This window comes from Carex rostrata, chromosome 2 (assembly GCF_964058835.1).
Source record: "Carex rostrata chromosome 2, lpCarRost1.2, whole genome shotgun sequence".
In the NCBI taxonomy this organism is placed as follows: domain Eukaryota; kingdom Viridiplantae; phylum Streptophyta; class Magnoliopsida; order Poales; family Cyperaceae; genus Carex; species Carex rostrata.
Window position 1 is genome coordinate 13,683,659 of NC_135919.1, and position 15,925 is coordinate 13,699,583.

General features: G+C 35.0%; 3 protein-coding genes across 4 annotated transcripts; 1 reads left to right on the plus strand and 2 right to left on the minus strand.

Moving 5' to 3' along the window:
• Positions 1-541: 541 nt before the first annotated feature.
• On the minus strand, positions 542-1,558 carry LOC144550417 (F-box family protein). Its single transcript, XM_078298559.1, has one exon. It carries the CDS (start codon positions 1,520-1,522, stop codon positions 746-748), a length of 777 nt encoding a protein of 258 aa, XP_078154685.1. The 5' UTR covers positions 1,523-1,558; the 3' UTR covers positions 542-745.
• A 7,124-nt stretch (positions 1,559-8,682) lies between these two features.
• Positions 8,683-9,093, plus strand: LOC144548098 (uncharacterized). Its single transcript, XM_078296789.1, has 2 exons — positions 8,683-8,989; positions 9,071-9,093. The coding sequence occupies exons 1-2, from the start codon at positions 8,683-8,685 to the stop codon at positions 9,091-9,093; spliced, it is 330 nt and encodes a 109-aa protein (XP_078152915.1).
• Positions 9,094-9,592: 499 nt separating this feature from the next.
• On the minus strand, positions 9,593-15,391 carry LOC144576351 (nucleotide pyrophosphatase/phosphodiesterase-like). 2 transcript variants are annotated; one of them, XM_078326716.1, is made up of 13 exons: positions 15,035-15,391; positions 14,859-14,946; positions 13,641-13,907; positions 13,042-13,150; positions 12,848-12,965; positions 12,612-12,744; positions 12,240-12,427; positions 11,743-11,929; positions 11,225-11,292; positions 11,002-11,095; positions 10,559-10,747; positions 10,231-10,311; positions 9,593-9,943 (listed from the first exon to the last, which is right to left on the minus strand). In XM_078326716.1, the coding sequence occupies exons 1-13, from the start codon at positions 15,331-15,333 to the stop codon at positions 9,890-9,892; spliced, it is 1,875 nt and encodes a 624-aa protein (XP_078182842.1). In that variant the 5' UTR covers positions 15,334-15,391; the 3' UTR covers positions 9,593-9,889. The 2 variants fall into 2 exon arrangements, with proteins under 2 accessions (XP_078182842.1, XP_078182852.1); XM_078326726.1 differs by lacking the exon at positions 13,641-13,907.
• Between the last annotated feature and the right edge of the window lie 534 nt (positions 15,392-15,925).

The window sequence follows — 15,925 nt, forward strand, 5'->3', positions numbered from 1 at the left end:
ATACCACTCCAGTAATCTTAATCTGTTTACTTAATATGACTTTATAAAATGTAAGATGCATGAACTAATTTTGAGTTTCATCTAGCAGATTTTGCAAATATTGAACAAAAGTAGTTTTTTTTTTTTTCTCTCAAATTTCTGCAATGGCGCCATAGGTGCCTACCTTCTCAATGTAATATATATATGGTCGTCTTATCAGTCACTTTGCGGCCGCTTGGATCAGTTACATGAAAAACTGCATTTAAAAAAAAAAGAATAATCGCAAGTAATTAGATAAGGTATCATGTACAAAATTAGTTAGTATTACAGCAAAATTAGTTAATTACTATCCATAAACCAGCCTCGGAGAGGAGAAGAGCGGTGGAATTAATGGAGGCGAACGGGCAAGGACAGAACTAAAAAATTTGAATGAGAAAGCTAACCTATAAAATGTAATACATGAAAAAAAACATAAATAGTGTGGTCAGTGGGAAAATCAACACATCTGTCTGCCAGACCCAACCTTGCCAAAATTACAGTAAATACATAAAACTAAAAGATAAACTCATAAAAGAAAAGAAAAAAAAAAGACAACAGATTTCGCTTCAGCATATAATATTACAATTCCCGCAAAAACAAATTTACTAAGCAGTGAATACTGATATCGCTGCCATCCCCATAGTAGAAGAGAACGACCGGCGATCGCCTGGTATCGAAAGGTTCCATCAAGATGGACAGCCGGCTCCGACTAACTAAGCACTGGATGCTACCGAGTACCAATTTCCATTTGATCTCTGCCTAAGAGAAAATATTGCAAGTATCTCAAGCCATCCTCCAATGCAACATACCTACAACCACTTATCAAACCCAGACCGACCCTCTCTACCATTTTCTTCCCATTTGATCCTTCTACAATCTCCACCACCATCTCTGCTTCCATACCGGCGCCTTCAGGCATTAACCCCTTGCAACAATCCGGCACCGGCAATCTCTCATCAAACCAAATCCTGGTTTGATCCCTGCCAATCATTTTCCCTTTCCCTTCTCTCTCCATCATGGCAAATGCTCCCTCAAACCCTTTCATCACAAATGTCCATCTAGCCGTCATCTCCTCTGTCTCACCTAATAGAGCCACATTCTCAGCCGTCAAATCGATTTCAAACCTGAATGTACTGTCATTCCTCGTCACGGTTTCTTCTCCAGGTTTTAAAACAGAGACGAGGGTTTCTTTGCCATGGAATATTTCTATGGTGAAGAATAGTTGGTTAATAGAGAGGCGAACGGGGGGAGGGTGGTTGTACCTCCGTTTAGAGGCGGAGATCAAGAGAGAGAAGAGGTGGTATGGTGAGATACCTGAAACAAGAAGGTGGAAAGAACTTGGGTAAGAAGCAAGACAAATGCGTCGCCATAGGTGGTCTGAGGTGAAAGCTTCACGCCAGGATTTGCACACGCATGAGGCTTTCACAAGAGTTTCTGGTTGAAGAAAATGACATATGAGAAGCAATACCTCCCAGGGAGGTGTTGTAGGCTTCGCCGCTCTCATAATTTTCTCCTCTCTCTCTCGGTTTCTGTTTTTTTTTTTGGGAGGAAGAAAGCGACTGGTTGCGTTACAATCAGGAAGGGACAGAGTACCGTGCACCAGGATTTAAAGCTGTGAAGCAGGGCATCTTCCCATCGTCCACCCACCGGGTCGGGAAGTTATTAGAAAGGGTTTAGAACAATTTAGATGGTACGCCGGGTTTCGTCAAGGATTTACCACGTTTTGACACGTGTCAACGCGTGCAGTCGGGAGAATACCAGCAGCTGGGAACGTGGCACTTTGTTATCTAATGTCAGATTATCTATGGTTCAGGGTGGTATGGCCCAATTTATAGTAACATTAGCATATCAATATTTTTAAAATTACCATTTTTCAATAATTATTAAACTAAAACACCATTTTTGCCTGGAATTAGCACATTTCGCATGGCCGCTTCCCTGGGAAGCGGGCACTTGGAGCTGGGCCGCTTCGGAGGGAAGCGGGCACATTTCTGGGCCGCTTTAAAGCTCAGCGGGCTGGGTCGCTTTAGAGGGAAGCGGGCTGGCCGCTTTGGGGGGTAGCGGCCACACCTCCATGGTGCACAGCAGCCATGGTATACTATAAATAGCCACTGTATCGTTTTTTTGATATCATTCCTCATTCCTCATTCCTCATTCCATCCGTTCAAATCAGGTAATTTTCTTCTTCTTTCTAAATTTAAATTTTAGTTTAAAGTAGGAGTACGAGTTAGAGTAGGAGTAGGAGTAAGGTAAATATTTAGGATTTAGGATCAAGTAATTATGAAATTGTACCAAAATTAACTATTGACCAAAATAATTATGAAATGATATGAAAATTGATTATTGATCAAAATAATTGTAAAATTGTACCAAAATTGATTATTTGACCAAAATAATTATCGCATTGTACCAAAATTGATTATTCACTAAAATAATTATCGTATTGTACCAAAATTATGAAAATTAGTTATTTACCAAAATAATTAATACCCAAACTATAATTATTTTTTGAAATTTAATTTGAAATCCTAATAAGACCAAAATAAATACAGCATGGCATCTATGGGATCTGGACCATCTTCTAGTAGGGATGTTCCTTCTTCCAGTAGAGGTGCACCAGTACCCACTCCATATGAGATGTCACAGTATGTCGATGCGGCATTGACATCTGTGGTCCCCGGTATCCGGCACCGCACTGATCGGGTATCAGACTTTCTCTGGTACCCGAATGCGGAGCACCGTATCTTGGAGGCTGCCACTGGAGTAAGTTTTATATTATTAATAAAATTATAATTTTATTTCAAATTTTATTAATAATTTTTTTTTTAATTTAGGGACTAGATACAGTTACAGTACGCCACAACAAAATGTGGCTTAAGTACCAGAAGGTCTATGTAGGGACGTTGCGTGCCATGGGATTGTACCAGCTATCCCAGATGGCCGAGGAGATTGCCGATCCGGGATTGTGCTCTGGGCTCATTGAGCGATGGCGTCCCGAGACCCACTCATTTCACCTCCCCCACGCTGAGATGACAGTCACCCTACAGGATGTCAGTTGTCTATGGGGCATGACCATTGTCGGGGAGCCTGTGACGGGCGTCGAGTATGGAGATTTCAGATCCTTGTGCGAGGACCTGCTGGGGATACCTTACGCTACTTTGCAGAAAGAGAAGAAGAGAGGCTCCAAGACACAGATCTCCCCAGGTATCATCAGCTTGGCAAAGCTGAGAACCGCCTTCAAGGAGTTTCCAGCTGCTAGTAGTCGTCCCCCTCAGGTATGTAAATTTTATCTTATTTACTTATACAAAATTTCAATTTTCTTCTAAATAATATTTTAATTAAAATAAATAACAGGCCACCATTGATCAGCACTTGCGTGCATACATTTTGGAGATGATCACCAAGGGATTCAGGACCGACGGGAGGGCCGACTAGTTTCAGGCATGTCAATCTGGAAAGGGGGTTGGGCCACTGGACTTGAGGAGGTTGACGCATTAGCCCGACTAACACCCCGGATTAACCTTGCAAGGGGGTTAGGACGCTGAACTCAGTTAATCTCCACAAAGAGTTCAATTATCTTGTATCCACCCCCAGAAAAACTAATTGTCTGGTTGTACAGTACCTGCCAGACTCCATCATTCTGAACAGGAAAAAGTTGGAACCAAGTTTGGCCTAAACCAGTGGGCATGCTAATTTTGGCCTGAATATCAAGGTCATATCGATCCTGATTCAATCCGAGGTTCTGAGAAATAATCAATTTCAGAACCAACAAATCAGTACCAGAGATTACCGGTATCACAGAAACAGGCCCGATACTGTAATAAACCCCGTTAGGGCCTGTTAAAATCTCACCACCAGTGTAAATAGATACCATAACAGCCATTTGGTATGAGTATAAGAAAACCTAAAATTAAAAATTAATTAAATTAATTATAAATACTAAATTTTTTTTAAAAAAGATAGAAAATAAAAAACTTACGGTTCTGCTGAGAAGAACGGTGAAAATTGAAATGAATCTCTCTCCTCTATAATACAACTCTGTTAATATATATATATATTATTTCAGGGTGCCCTCTCCCCCAGGAAGCGGCCCATAAAAGGTGCCCGCTTCCCTGCTAAGCGGCCCAGCTCCAGGTGCCCGCTTGCCCTGGAAGCGGCCATGCGAATTGTGAAAAATCCAAACGAAATTGGTGTTTTGGTTTAATATTTATTATAAAATGGTATTTTTAAAAATTTTGGTTTTTAATACGAGCATGCTGGTTCGGTGGTAATTTTTTTGAATTTTCGAGTACTTTGTAGAGCAGTGATTAGTTTGAGATTCGAAAATCTTATAATCTTAATTTTTTTTTTTTTTTTTTGAAAATGAGGCTGCTTAGGCCCGTTTCATTGTAGAAACTTAAATTACAGTACTAGTTTCAGCTATCAAGTAAGACCTGATAGTATTATGACCGTTCTCCTAAGCAACTACACCACTGTAAAGTGGTACCAGCAGAGAGTATATGAACAAAATCAAACACAACAAAACACAAAACCAAAGGGTTCAGCTGATCACAGTCAGCAATTAAATCAAGTTTGTAAAAGAAAAGATAGCTAAAAGCTAAAAGATCTTCATGCAGCATCAGTCGAATCCCCGTCATTGGCTGCTTCCACCAACACAAGGTCTTCATCTGCAGAGTATGTGCGAAGAGGAATGTGCTCCATATGATGTGGCAGCCAGTTTTGCATCTCAGCTTCGATGTCTCCTACCTCATTACCTGTCCAATACAAAACGAGAGATATGATAAGAATAATTGTATTCCGACCGGTGGGTATAGCTGCACTATTAAAACAGATGTCATTTTGAATGTTCCAAACAGTCCATGTGAGAGCACTAAAAATAGTAAGAAAAGCTTGTCGTTTTGAACGTGGTAAGGAAAATGCAAAATTGAGGATATCATGTATTGAATGCCAATTACTGAACTCGTCTTGGCATTGACCAAACCAAATTGAGGATATCCCGTATTGAATGCCAATTAAATTTAGAGTTAGTTTTCACTTTCCTGTTTACTGTTTTTTTAAATCTTCAATTATTAATAATAATAATAATTAGGATGTTGTATATGAGAATGTATCTTACTGAATTAATTGGACAGATTTAGGTTCTATAAAGAAAAATTAAGGAGAAAAAATGTTAAAAGATACACATTTGATTATTGAATGTCAATTTATTCAGCTTTAAAATTGAATTTTTAGTCATTTAGTTTTATTGTTGATTTTTTTATTCATTAGACAAATTAAACCTTTATTTGATGTATTAGTTCAAAATATACATTTTTATATCCTTGCACTTAGCTAAATTAATCAAGAGACAATACTTTCATTTTATTTGGACAATAACATGTCTATTTATTAATATATTTAGTATTATTAAAAAATCAGCAATTAAACCGGTTGAACCACCGGTCCGACCAGTGAATCATTGAACCGAAGCTTTAGAGGTTCGATGTTCGATCCGATTCTGATAACATTGCTAAAAACTATTACATTGTCCAACCGGCAACCGATACCCACCATTCTGGTACCACATAACTGAACTTACAAAATGAAACAAATACAAACAAGGAATATATAACACCCTACAAAAACTAAACAACCTGCACCTACTTAAGAGCTACTGACAACATAGAAAGCAAATTTTAAAAAAAGAATATATATTTTTATTTAGAACAACAAATTCAAAATTTGCTTATTATACATTTCGCAAATCTAAAAAGAAATTTGTATATACGTACTTTTTATGGACCCGATTTAATAAACCAATAATAGTTGCATCTTAAGAAAACGAAAAAAAAATGTTCTTCCTCTTTCAAATTCTTTGCATTGCAAATTAATTTGTTCATTTATTAAGCCCTGGAAAAGTTGATGTGTAAACTGAAATAAACACTTAGTTATATCCAGATTGTTTGAGCAGTTGGCCAAAATAGTCGAGGGTTAATTGGAGTAAAGACTTGCGGAAAAATTGTAAATAAAGCAATCCGAAATGGATCTAAATTGTGAAAATTTAAAAATTAGGAGGATTGCAGAAATTGACTGTTATTTTTTGTTTGTTGATGATCTTGTATATTCGCTATCAATATCATACTTAAAAAATGTGTTTATGAAATAAAAAATAACATATATTTTATTTCTACTTCTAGAAAAATCATATTTAATTTTCATTCTTCGTACATGATTTGTTTTTATATGTAAAATTATGAGAAAGCTCGAATTTTCGATCTTTGGATAACCAAAGTATTAGGATTTATTCTCCTAGCCAACTGTACTACCATCCCATTCAGAAGCAGAGATACATCATACATAGACACAATAGGAATTAATTGATCTCTATATTTTTTTTTTCAAAAATATAGAGATACATCATACATAGACACAATAGGAATCAATTGACCCCTTTAATCAAATTTATGCCTCCGACCTTGGTTCCATCTCGATTTGTTTCTATTATTAAATAAAAAAATTATCTAAGGCTCATCTCAACATAGTAAATATTTATAGGAGCGGAAAGAAACAAAAAATATATATTTACCATATTTTTCATTTATATATTCCATCAACAACTTTACGTAACATTTATTGAAGTATACATTTAAATAGCCACAAGCCGATCGAGCCGCTGGAAAGATAAGTACTAATTGAATGACGTTGTCTGTTTTAGAAGCACTTATTTACATTTTTGTATACAAATTAATTTACTTCATTCAATCCTACACTAGAAAGTCAAGTCAATTTAAATATCATCTGACTAAATTGAACCAGGACTCCATTGAGCTAAGAATAATTATTTCAATCCCCACACTCCAGTACTTGCATTATACCCTCATCTCTTAAACAGATTTTAACTTCCCATAAACTAACTTAACTAACTAATTTAATTAAATTTATTCAAAACACTAGTATAAATACTTGGAAGATAATAAATTAATGCTTGCAAATTAAGATATTAATACTTGCATGTATAACTATATGAAAATATCACTCAAACTACATGGGGAGAAGAATCATACACGTTTTTAGAGGTGAGTTTTTTTTTTTCAATATCTTCTACATTTCTCACGTTCTATGAGGAATTTTGCGAATCTAAAACCACGAATGTATTCTACGCAATTTTATTTTTCAAATGAGATCCATGATAACGTACTTTCGGATTCATCGTCACACAAGTATTTATACCTCGTTGTGCAAATATTTATACCGCATCGTACAAGTATTTATACCTATACTTGTAAGTATTTATCTCCAATCGTGGACCCCGTATCTCTGCATCACATTTCCCTAATCGTTTCTGCGTCAACCTTTCTTTAACAAAAATAGTTGACCACATAGGTATAAATACTTCAGTGCATAGATATAAATACTTGTAATACTTGATATTAATACTTTTAAATGTCAGCAGTGTCATATGTGAAAAATACTATGTATAAATACTTAAATGACGAGGTATAAATACTTGTGTAATGACGAGCTCGAAAGTATGTCATCATGGATCTCATTTGAAAGATAAAATTGTGTAGAAGACGTTCGTGATTTTAGATTCGCAAAATTTCTTATAGATCATGAGAAATGTGGACGAGATTGAACAAATAAAATTGGAAGAATAATGAAGGATGAGAGTGCAGGTACTCATATCATCTCCCTTGAACTAAATGCTTCCACTATATGTCTGTTGTTTTACCAGTTTAGTACCTTTATTATGAATTCATATATGTAATTCAAATGTAAATTTACCGGTGCCAACTGTATTTGTTTACAGCCCCCTTACACTTTTTAATATTCCATTTCAAAATCTAAAGTTAATTTATATTAAATATATTAATAATCTGTCTTACTGACATGGACGGATCTAAAATTTAATTAAGAGCAGTTTGAAAATTAAAAATTACAATTTTTTTTTTCCTTTATATTTTATAATTTTTTATAAGTATTGTAACTTTTAGCCACCTTATGAAATAAAAGTACACTATCGTTCTCATTCTCAACTTTTTTTGTTCCACCCCTACCTACTGAATTCATATTCAAATCTAATATGTAAATACATTATTAGATGATTCTTGAGGAATAATATACGTTCAAAATAATTCAATTGTAATTTTCAAATTTGGAGCACTCCCTAACATAACAAACATAATTCTGCATTCAAATTTCAAACTCTTATAATTTTATTAAATATGAAATTAATTCGTTGATCTTATTAATTTTAATAAACTTTAAATTATAATAATGACAGCCTTAGACCCCTAGTTATACACTCAAAAATCAGAACCACATAAAAGCCTCATATCTGTCTTGGCAAAAATTCAGCTTTCAAGAAACAACGGTTACCATCTACTGTTGCTGTCAACTTCTTCAAGCTTTTATTGCTTTCATCCTGCAAAAGCAGCGGTTACAACTCCGATTAAAAAAGTTATGATATTCACTGACAATGAAATTGAATCCAGTGCAAGTTATGTTTTTGACAACCAAATTCCACTAGAAAATCATTAAATAAAAAATTCTCCAATTGTGGGAAATAAATGGAGAAGCAGCAATTTCATTTCTCTATAAATTCAACATTGGTTCGTCCCTACTCCTCTCAAGTGGCAGCAAACATAAAACAGAGTGATAATAGAGATTAGAGAAAAAGGAGTCATGGCAAGACCACAAATCTGTATTGGTATTTTGACTCTTGCAATTGCCATAGGTCTGACAGCTGCTGATGGAGACTGCTCAAATGACATGAAAAGCCTTGCCACGAAATGCATGCCTTACGTGACGTATCCTCCAAACCCGAAAATTGCTCCTTCGAAGGATTGTTGCGGGGAAGTGCAGAATTGTGACATGAAGTGTGTTTGCGGTCACGTCAACAAGGAGATCGAGAAGTTGATCTGCATGGAGAAGGTAGTATATGTAGCGGGTGAATGCGGCCGGCCTCTCACCAAAGGAAGCCAATGTGGAAGTAAGAGATCAAACAGTTGTTTTGTGATAGTTCTTATTTTTGGTTTTGTAATTTGCTAATTTGTTGATGTCATTTTTTCAGGTTATCAAGTTCCGCCGATATGAAAAGTAAAGAAGGAATGGGACTTAAAATTTAGAAGAGGATGGGAAATTAATAATATTCTTTACTTCTTTTTTCCCTTTTTCTTTGTAGTCTGTGTTCTATGTGCTGGGTGTTGTACTCATAAACTTGTTCTAATAAACAAATTTTCAGTTCCTCTTTAGACTAAAGGAATTGTTCAAAAACAATATCATTTATCTTTTAAGAATCATGTACTAGCGTTATAATTATATTTCATATATTCATATGGGAGAAGTGTTTTCAAAATTCAACTGGATTTTTCTTTTGGAGGACAGTGGGTGAACATATACCACTGGGCTTGGACATTTTTTTAGCTAGGGGTGGGTCAAATTTTGCATTTACAGCTGGTTGTAGTAAATGGGACAATCCACAAATTCATCTAATTAAGTAAATCTTATTTGCTGTTTCTAGCACTGTATTGGTCTGGTGGAGATTAAATATCTTTTTAAAGGTCAATCGGCTAAATGAATATTAATAAAAAAAAACACTTGATATGTGTGTTTTACTGAGAATTATGGAGCAGAATAAATCTGTTTTTCAGGAATACATACAATGAGGGTTGGTAGAAAGTATAGTAAATTTGATGTGCAGGATATACTTTTGGAATACAGTAAGAGGTGACCCCTGTCTAATGTCCATGAATACTCTGTAATTGTTTCTGTATTTTTTTATTAATTTTATAAAACCTTCTATATTGTTTATTGGAAAAAAAAGGATAAAAAAGATGTTAATTGTCTCTTAGATATACTCCGGTTCAACAATTGTATTCTAAGCTGAAACCTACTTGACAATCCGAAATTTATCGCGAACTTCCATTGTAGTTGAATTCACAAACTGGAAAATAAATAAAAAAGAAAAAAGGAGCAATACAACATTAATCATTGAAATTCAAGAACCAAAGAAACAAGTAATTTTTCTTTTAGTGAGTTATCAGATTTTCATATTAAAAGAAGCCCGGTACGTATACATGCTCTAAAATCTGTACCAAGTTGGTGCAGAGCCAATTCAAATCTATTTCAGTTTGTTGTTCTGGTGTCATGAATATATCTTATATTCAAATTGTACCGGTTTGGTGCTAGAATGGAACATGATATAACCCCCATCCAAATATCAACACTAACCTCAAATTGTAGATTATTCCTTGTTGTGCTCACTCGCGCAAAACCATATTCAGAATTCCTAGCCAAACTCCAGCCCTTTACCTGATTGATTAGAATATTTATTTCTCAATACATACTTCTCGTAATAGCTAGAATAGCAAAATTGACATTTGTCTTATTGGAATAGCTTGTTCAACTTTTTGTGAGAATAACTTGTTCTAATAACAAGACAAACAAGTTTGGTTCCCTATTCTAGCTATTCTAATCCAACCAAACATACCCAAATTTAGAAGAATAGCTTGTTCTCAAGTAAACAAAAGAAGAATAACAGAGCGTAGAGAAGACTCACATTGCTTGGGAAACTATCCAAGGAAAAGCCGGCCATTCCTACTATGACATGAACTGGTGCTGTGTAATTGCTGTTATAGTAAGTGTCAATTCCATTTTTGCCCTTTCTTGGCACGCCTTTGCACTGATATTGGTATATTGCGCAAGTTCTTTCATAGTTATGCACATGGCCAAATAACACCAAATCCACCTATGTTTCAATTTATAGAGGACACTTTAACGTTTTGCTGAGAAGAAGCATCTTTCTGACTATGTACTTTATCAATACACTATACAAGGTTTTCTTTTTGTTCGAAATAAAATAAGTTAAGATTTCATTTCATCAAGTGCATATATTGTGGTATATATATTTAATGATTATTAATTATTAATGTTGTGTTTATTACTAATAAGTGAATATTCCATAAAAAATTTATAAATGAAAGACCTTATGCAACCAAATACCTTGTATTTTAGTAAGAGAGGTTCTATAGAATTACGAAATTTGGTGTCAACACTTGGAATCAGACTATGCGTAGATGAATACATAGGTCTATGCCTGCATAAAGTAAAGACTAAATAATTAAACTTCAATTTAGTTATATCAACTAGTCAAATGCAGACATACAAATAGGTGCCCAAAATTGACTATTAAAGCTCACAGAAATTAAAGTAGATTCAAAGTTACCCAGCAAAAATCAACCAAGGCGTCCTTGTTCGGTTTACTGACAAGAAATCTGCTTCTATCCATCTATACTGTTAAGAAAGCATCACATTCAAATTCAACAAGTCAAATGAATAGCAGAAAAACTAAAATAAGTTATAAGGTGATTCTAGCATACAGTCAAATTTTAAGATACAACCTGTCATAACATACATTAAATAGCTGAAATTTCAATTTGAAAAAGATAATATTTTTTTTTATTCAGAAAGGGGTATTTTTATCAGTTTACTTAAGGAGATGGAAAGAAATTGTTTACATTGAATGTTTAAATTGAAGGGAGATCAAAGATTTATTAGACCAATTACTGAGATTGTTCTTGCAAAAATTTATATCAAAGATAGTCAATTTGATAATAAAATTGGAAATATATTTACTGGTAAGAATCAACGGCTATTATTTAGAATGCTAAGATAGAATATACTTTAAAACTTGGATGTACTCTAAAATTACCCCAAGTCAAAATAAAAAATTGGCACACTTACCTGTGTGGAATTTGGAGACCATGTATGCTCAGTTGAAATTATGGTGAAGTGTACAGGTCCCTGTTCAATGGAATACCACGGTTTATCTCTTCCAGATACCGGCATTTGAAAATATGACTCGTATGGTACCCCACACTCACCACCTGAATCAGGTGTTGGATATACTGAGCCAGACTCGAAATAATCCCTGTATAACATTAATTAGAAAATCTTGAAATTCATCTCTATAAGACCATTTTTGCATATGATCCCTTGAAACTTGGAATTTGCATCATGTGTAACTGCATTTGTAAGAAACATGGTTTGATGCATGTCGGAAAATTGCAAGGTTTTATGTCAACAAATGAGGAATTAATTATAAAAAATAGTTACTTATAGCAAGGCGGGTGCGAATAGTAGCAGATATGCATGCACAAGGAAGTTCAAAAGGTCAAGTAGTACATATATTTGTTTATGCTACAAAAGAAATTCAAAAAATAATGTATCATGCTAATTACCTTTCGTGGTTGCCTATTGCTGTCATGTATGAAATGCGAGAAGCGTATGGTTCAATTATGTTTAGAAAATATTCCCATTCAGCAAGAAATCCCGTCGCATAGCTAATGTCACCTATATGAAATATTGAATCTATATTGTTCACTTTGATAATTCTGTTTATTGCTGAAGTCACAGAGATAGATCCTGGCTGCAAATCAAGGATTCAAATATAAATGTTTATTAGTCAGGCAGGGTAAATGGCGAGCTCAAAATTTTAAAAGCTTTTGTTCCTTTTTCTTTGGTTTAGTTATTAAATCATGTTTGCCTTTTGAGAGTTTATCTAAAAGTGCTGGTACAAAAGCTTTAAAAGTTTGAACTTAGCATATAAATACTTGGATATAATGTTCTACTGATGGATCAAGGGGAGCCTTGCCCATGTCACCATATACAATGAAGCGCAACTCGTTTGATCCACCAACAGGTGGTGTTTTAAATTTGATCTTCTTGCTCCAACCAACCAAATCACTGCACCAAACATTAAATTTTACAATACAAAACATATACATGCAAATATTATATAACTATGAAGATAAGAAAACTAAATGACATATGAAATTTAAAATTGCACCTTCCATAGCGGTATGTGTAGGTGCTGGAAGGTTGGAGGCCGGTCATTACGGTTGAATGTATATATCCTGGTTCATGCCAACCAAAATCCTGTGCTGGGCTTGGTATATTGGCGAAACCTATGTTATAAGTTTTGAGTTAAAAATTGTAAAGGAACTATTTAAATAAAAATAGAAGGGACTTTAAGGTGCTTACTGCACATTTCTTCTTTTGTAAAAGTTGTCACAACAGAAGGAGAAGATTTCCCATTTGCGTATTGCACTTGTTGTGGCCTCTGATCTCCACTAACCCATGTCAACCTCATCTAATGCACGCAGGTAGAAATTGACTAATTAAAAAAACATTACTAAGAAAACTTGATGAAGGAAAATAATTACTAGTCCCAGTCAAGCCCTCCTGGGCTTCTAACCATTACATATACCAATTACAAATTAACCCTCGAAATGCAGTTTCTGATCTTCATACTATTACCGTAGTTTTTCAGAGTTAAAGCTATCCTTCTATTTTCAAATTGAATTTGATGGCAATCCTATCCATAACAGAACAACTCTGCTTGGCTCCAGTACAAGTATCACTACCATACTCGCTGCTAACAATACTGAACAGGCAGTATGTACCAGTATCTGGATACAGATACCAAGTTATTGAATGATTTAACAGTATATGTTCTGAATCTAACAGTTACGGACAATTGCATTGTACCACCTGTTGATTACTGCCCTATACTAGTACAGTACTAGTAGAATTAACTAAATTGTTTACCTATGATTGATTATATTATCTATTCTACATACCGATGTGCCAGACGAATCAATACTCGACAAATGGCCATAAAGTGGGGCAGAAGGGTTTGCAAACCTAATTGGGCCAGTTCGTTTGAGCACACAAGGTACTTCAAATCCGCCAGTGAAGAGCACAAACTCGATCTCAGTACGAATGTTGATAACGTGGAAGGTGACTGAGCCCCCACAGGTGTGCACTAAACAATCATTTCCTAATTTTTTATGGCATATTTTCTTTGTGCAATTTAGGAACAAGGGATCCTTGCTCAGGAATTGTGCCTGCAATTTTGAAATTAATTTTAAGGAGAAAAACCTGAACTGTATTCTAAAAGATGATGGAAATTTGAAATGAAATTATTGATAGAAAAAAATTTCATGACTTTTTATATGACTAGAATTTCTTTGACAATCCAATGCATGTGAACGCACATATATGACAAAAGTAGCAACCATGAGGCTCATGTACTTACAACTAGTAATGGGTTGAGGTGAGAAACAGGTAGGTTAAATCAGTTCAAGCTTGCTCATTTTGCAGGAATTTTGAAATGCTTTAGACAAAATTTATTCAAAGTTGGATCAAAATTGTCCGATTTGTGTCAAGATTTGTACAACTTAATTTAAAATGTAATAAATTTAAACAGTCCTCCGAATTTAAACTGTTTGTGCAAATTTTGACGCAAATCGGACGGTTTGAGCCCAACTTTGGATTAAAATCCCACCCCCATTTTGCATCCGAGTCAAATCGAATCCAGTCAACCTCAGCAGGTGCTGAATTTTTTGGGTCAGTTCGGCTGTTTGGGAGAAAATTGAGCAGCTGACGCAAATTGGAGAAATAGATGGATGGAGGCAGGATCAATGAAAGGATGACCTCTGTACTGTGTCAAACTCAGCCCATTTAAACCCAAAATTATATGGGCCGACTTGGGCCTTTGAGGTAAGAGATAGATGGACTCGGTCCATTTAATGCATGATCAAGTGACCCCACCGAACAACTAGTGCTGGTCTTATTGTCTATATGCCCCGCCAGGTGGCAGATATTCCGACTCTAGTGCAACTAAAATTGGATCTCTCTTTTGCTCTTGTAATATGTGAATAGCAAAACAAAAGAAGTGTTGATGGTAATGAAACTCTTGATCCTACAAATAAGGAGACCTCACTGGACACAGATTGTATATACCTATACTAATTTTATATGTTCATGCAATGTAACCATCCATGTATATTTCGCACCTTAACAGGATAATGGCAGAGAAGAGGCAAGTTGCTAAGATCCCCTGTCTGTATGTAATTTAACGAAGCCAAAGGACAGCCCGAGACGCTATTAATGAAACAAAAAAAATGAGATTGGTACAGATTAGACCAATAAAAATTCATCAAAAATGGAAGAAACATTTTCTATATGTTACCTGGAATTAGAAGGAGAAATCATGGCGATCCACTGAAAATTATCCGGGTGTAACACACCGTTGACAGTTACAGTGACGTATGATTCGTCAGGTAACGGAGAAGTCGTGCTTACATTTATAGAGAGATATGGGTTGTCCACCGGGCAATCAATGAGCGATCTTCGGTTGATTAATCTAAATTTTGATATGCCTCCATGGCGCTTAAGGTAGTGATCATGGTAAGTAGATGCCATAACCTGAGAGGAGAGGAGGGAAGAGAGGAAGAGAACAAATAGGAAGATTGACTTCGAAAGATCCATTGATGGTTGAGAGATAGGGAGCAAAGGTTTTTTTAGACAGAGGCTGTAAAGTTGAGAGGCAAATTAAGGTTTTCAATTATATGTATAGGGACCTTTCTGCAGACGATACAAATATATAGTGTATCTTTCGAGCGATCATGATTAAATTGCTTTGTAATAACGCCATTAATTATACCCCCACAATTCACATTTAAATTACAATAGTTTAAATCGCATATCCGGACATCATGTGTGTGTCAGTGTGGATGATAACATATGGAACGACGTACTGTATATTTCAAGCAATTAAAAATTGTTATTGAATATGCATTGCACCCATATGCATGTGATTAATTATTTTGCGTATAAATATATGTATGTGATCCGCATTTTGAAATATTGGTTCTCAATATCGTATTGCACATATATGAACGTGCCTATATAATAATATAAATGACTACTGTTATTATTTTGTTACAAGCATGATTAAATTTCATAATTATATGACACGGTTCACTATTTTATTGTTGTCTATTAGACACGTCTCTCTATTAATATCTAATTTTTTTAAAAGAAGTATATATATTTGATAAAACTGTTTAAACCTTACTTA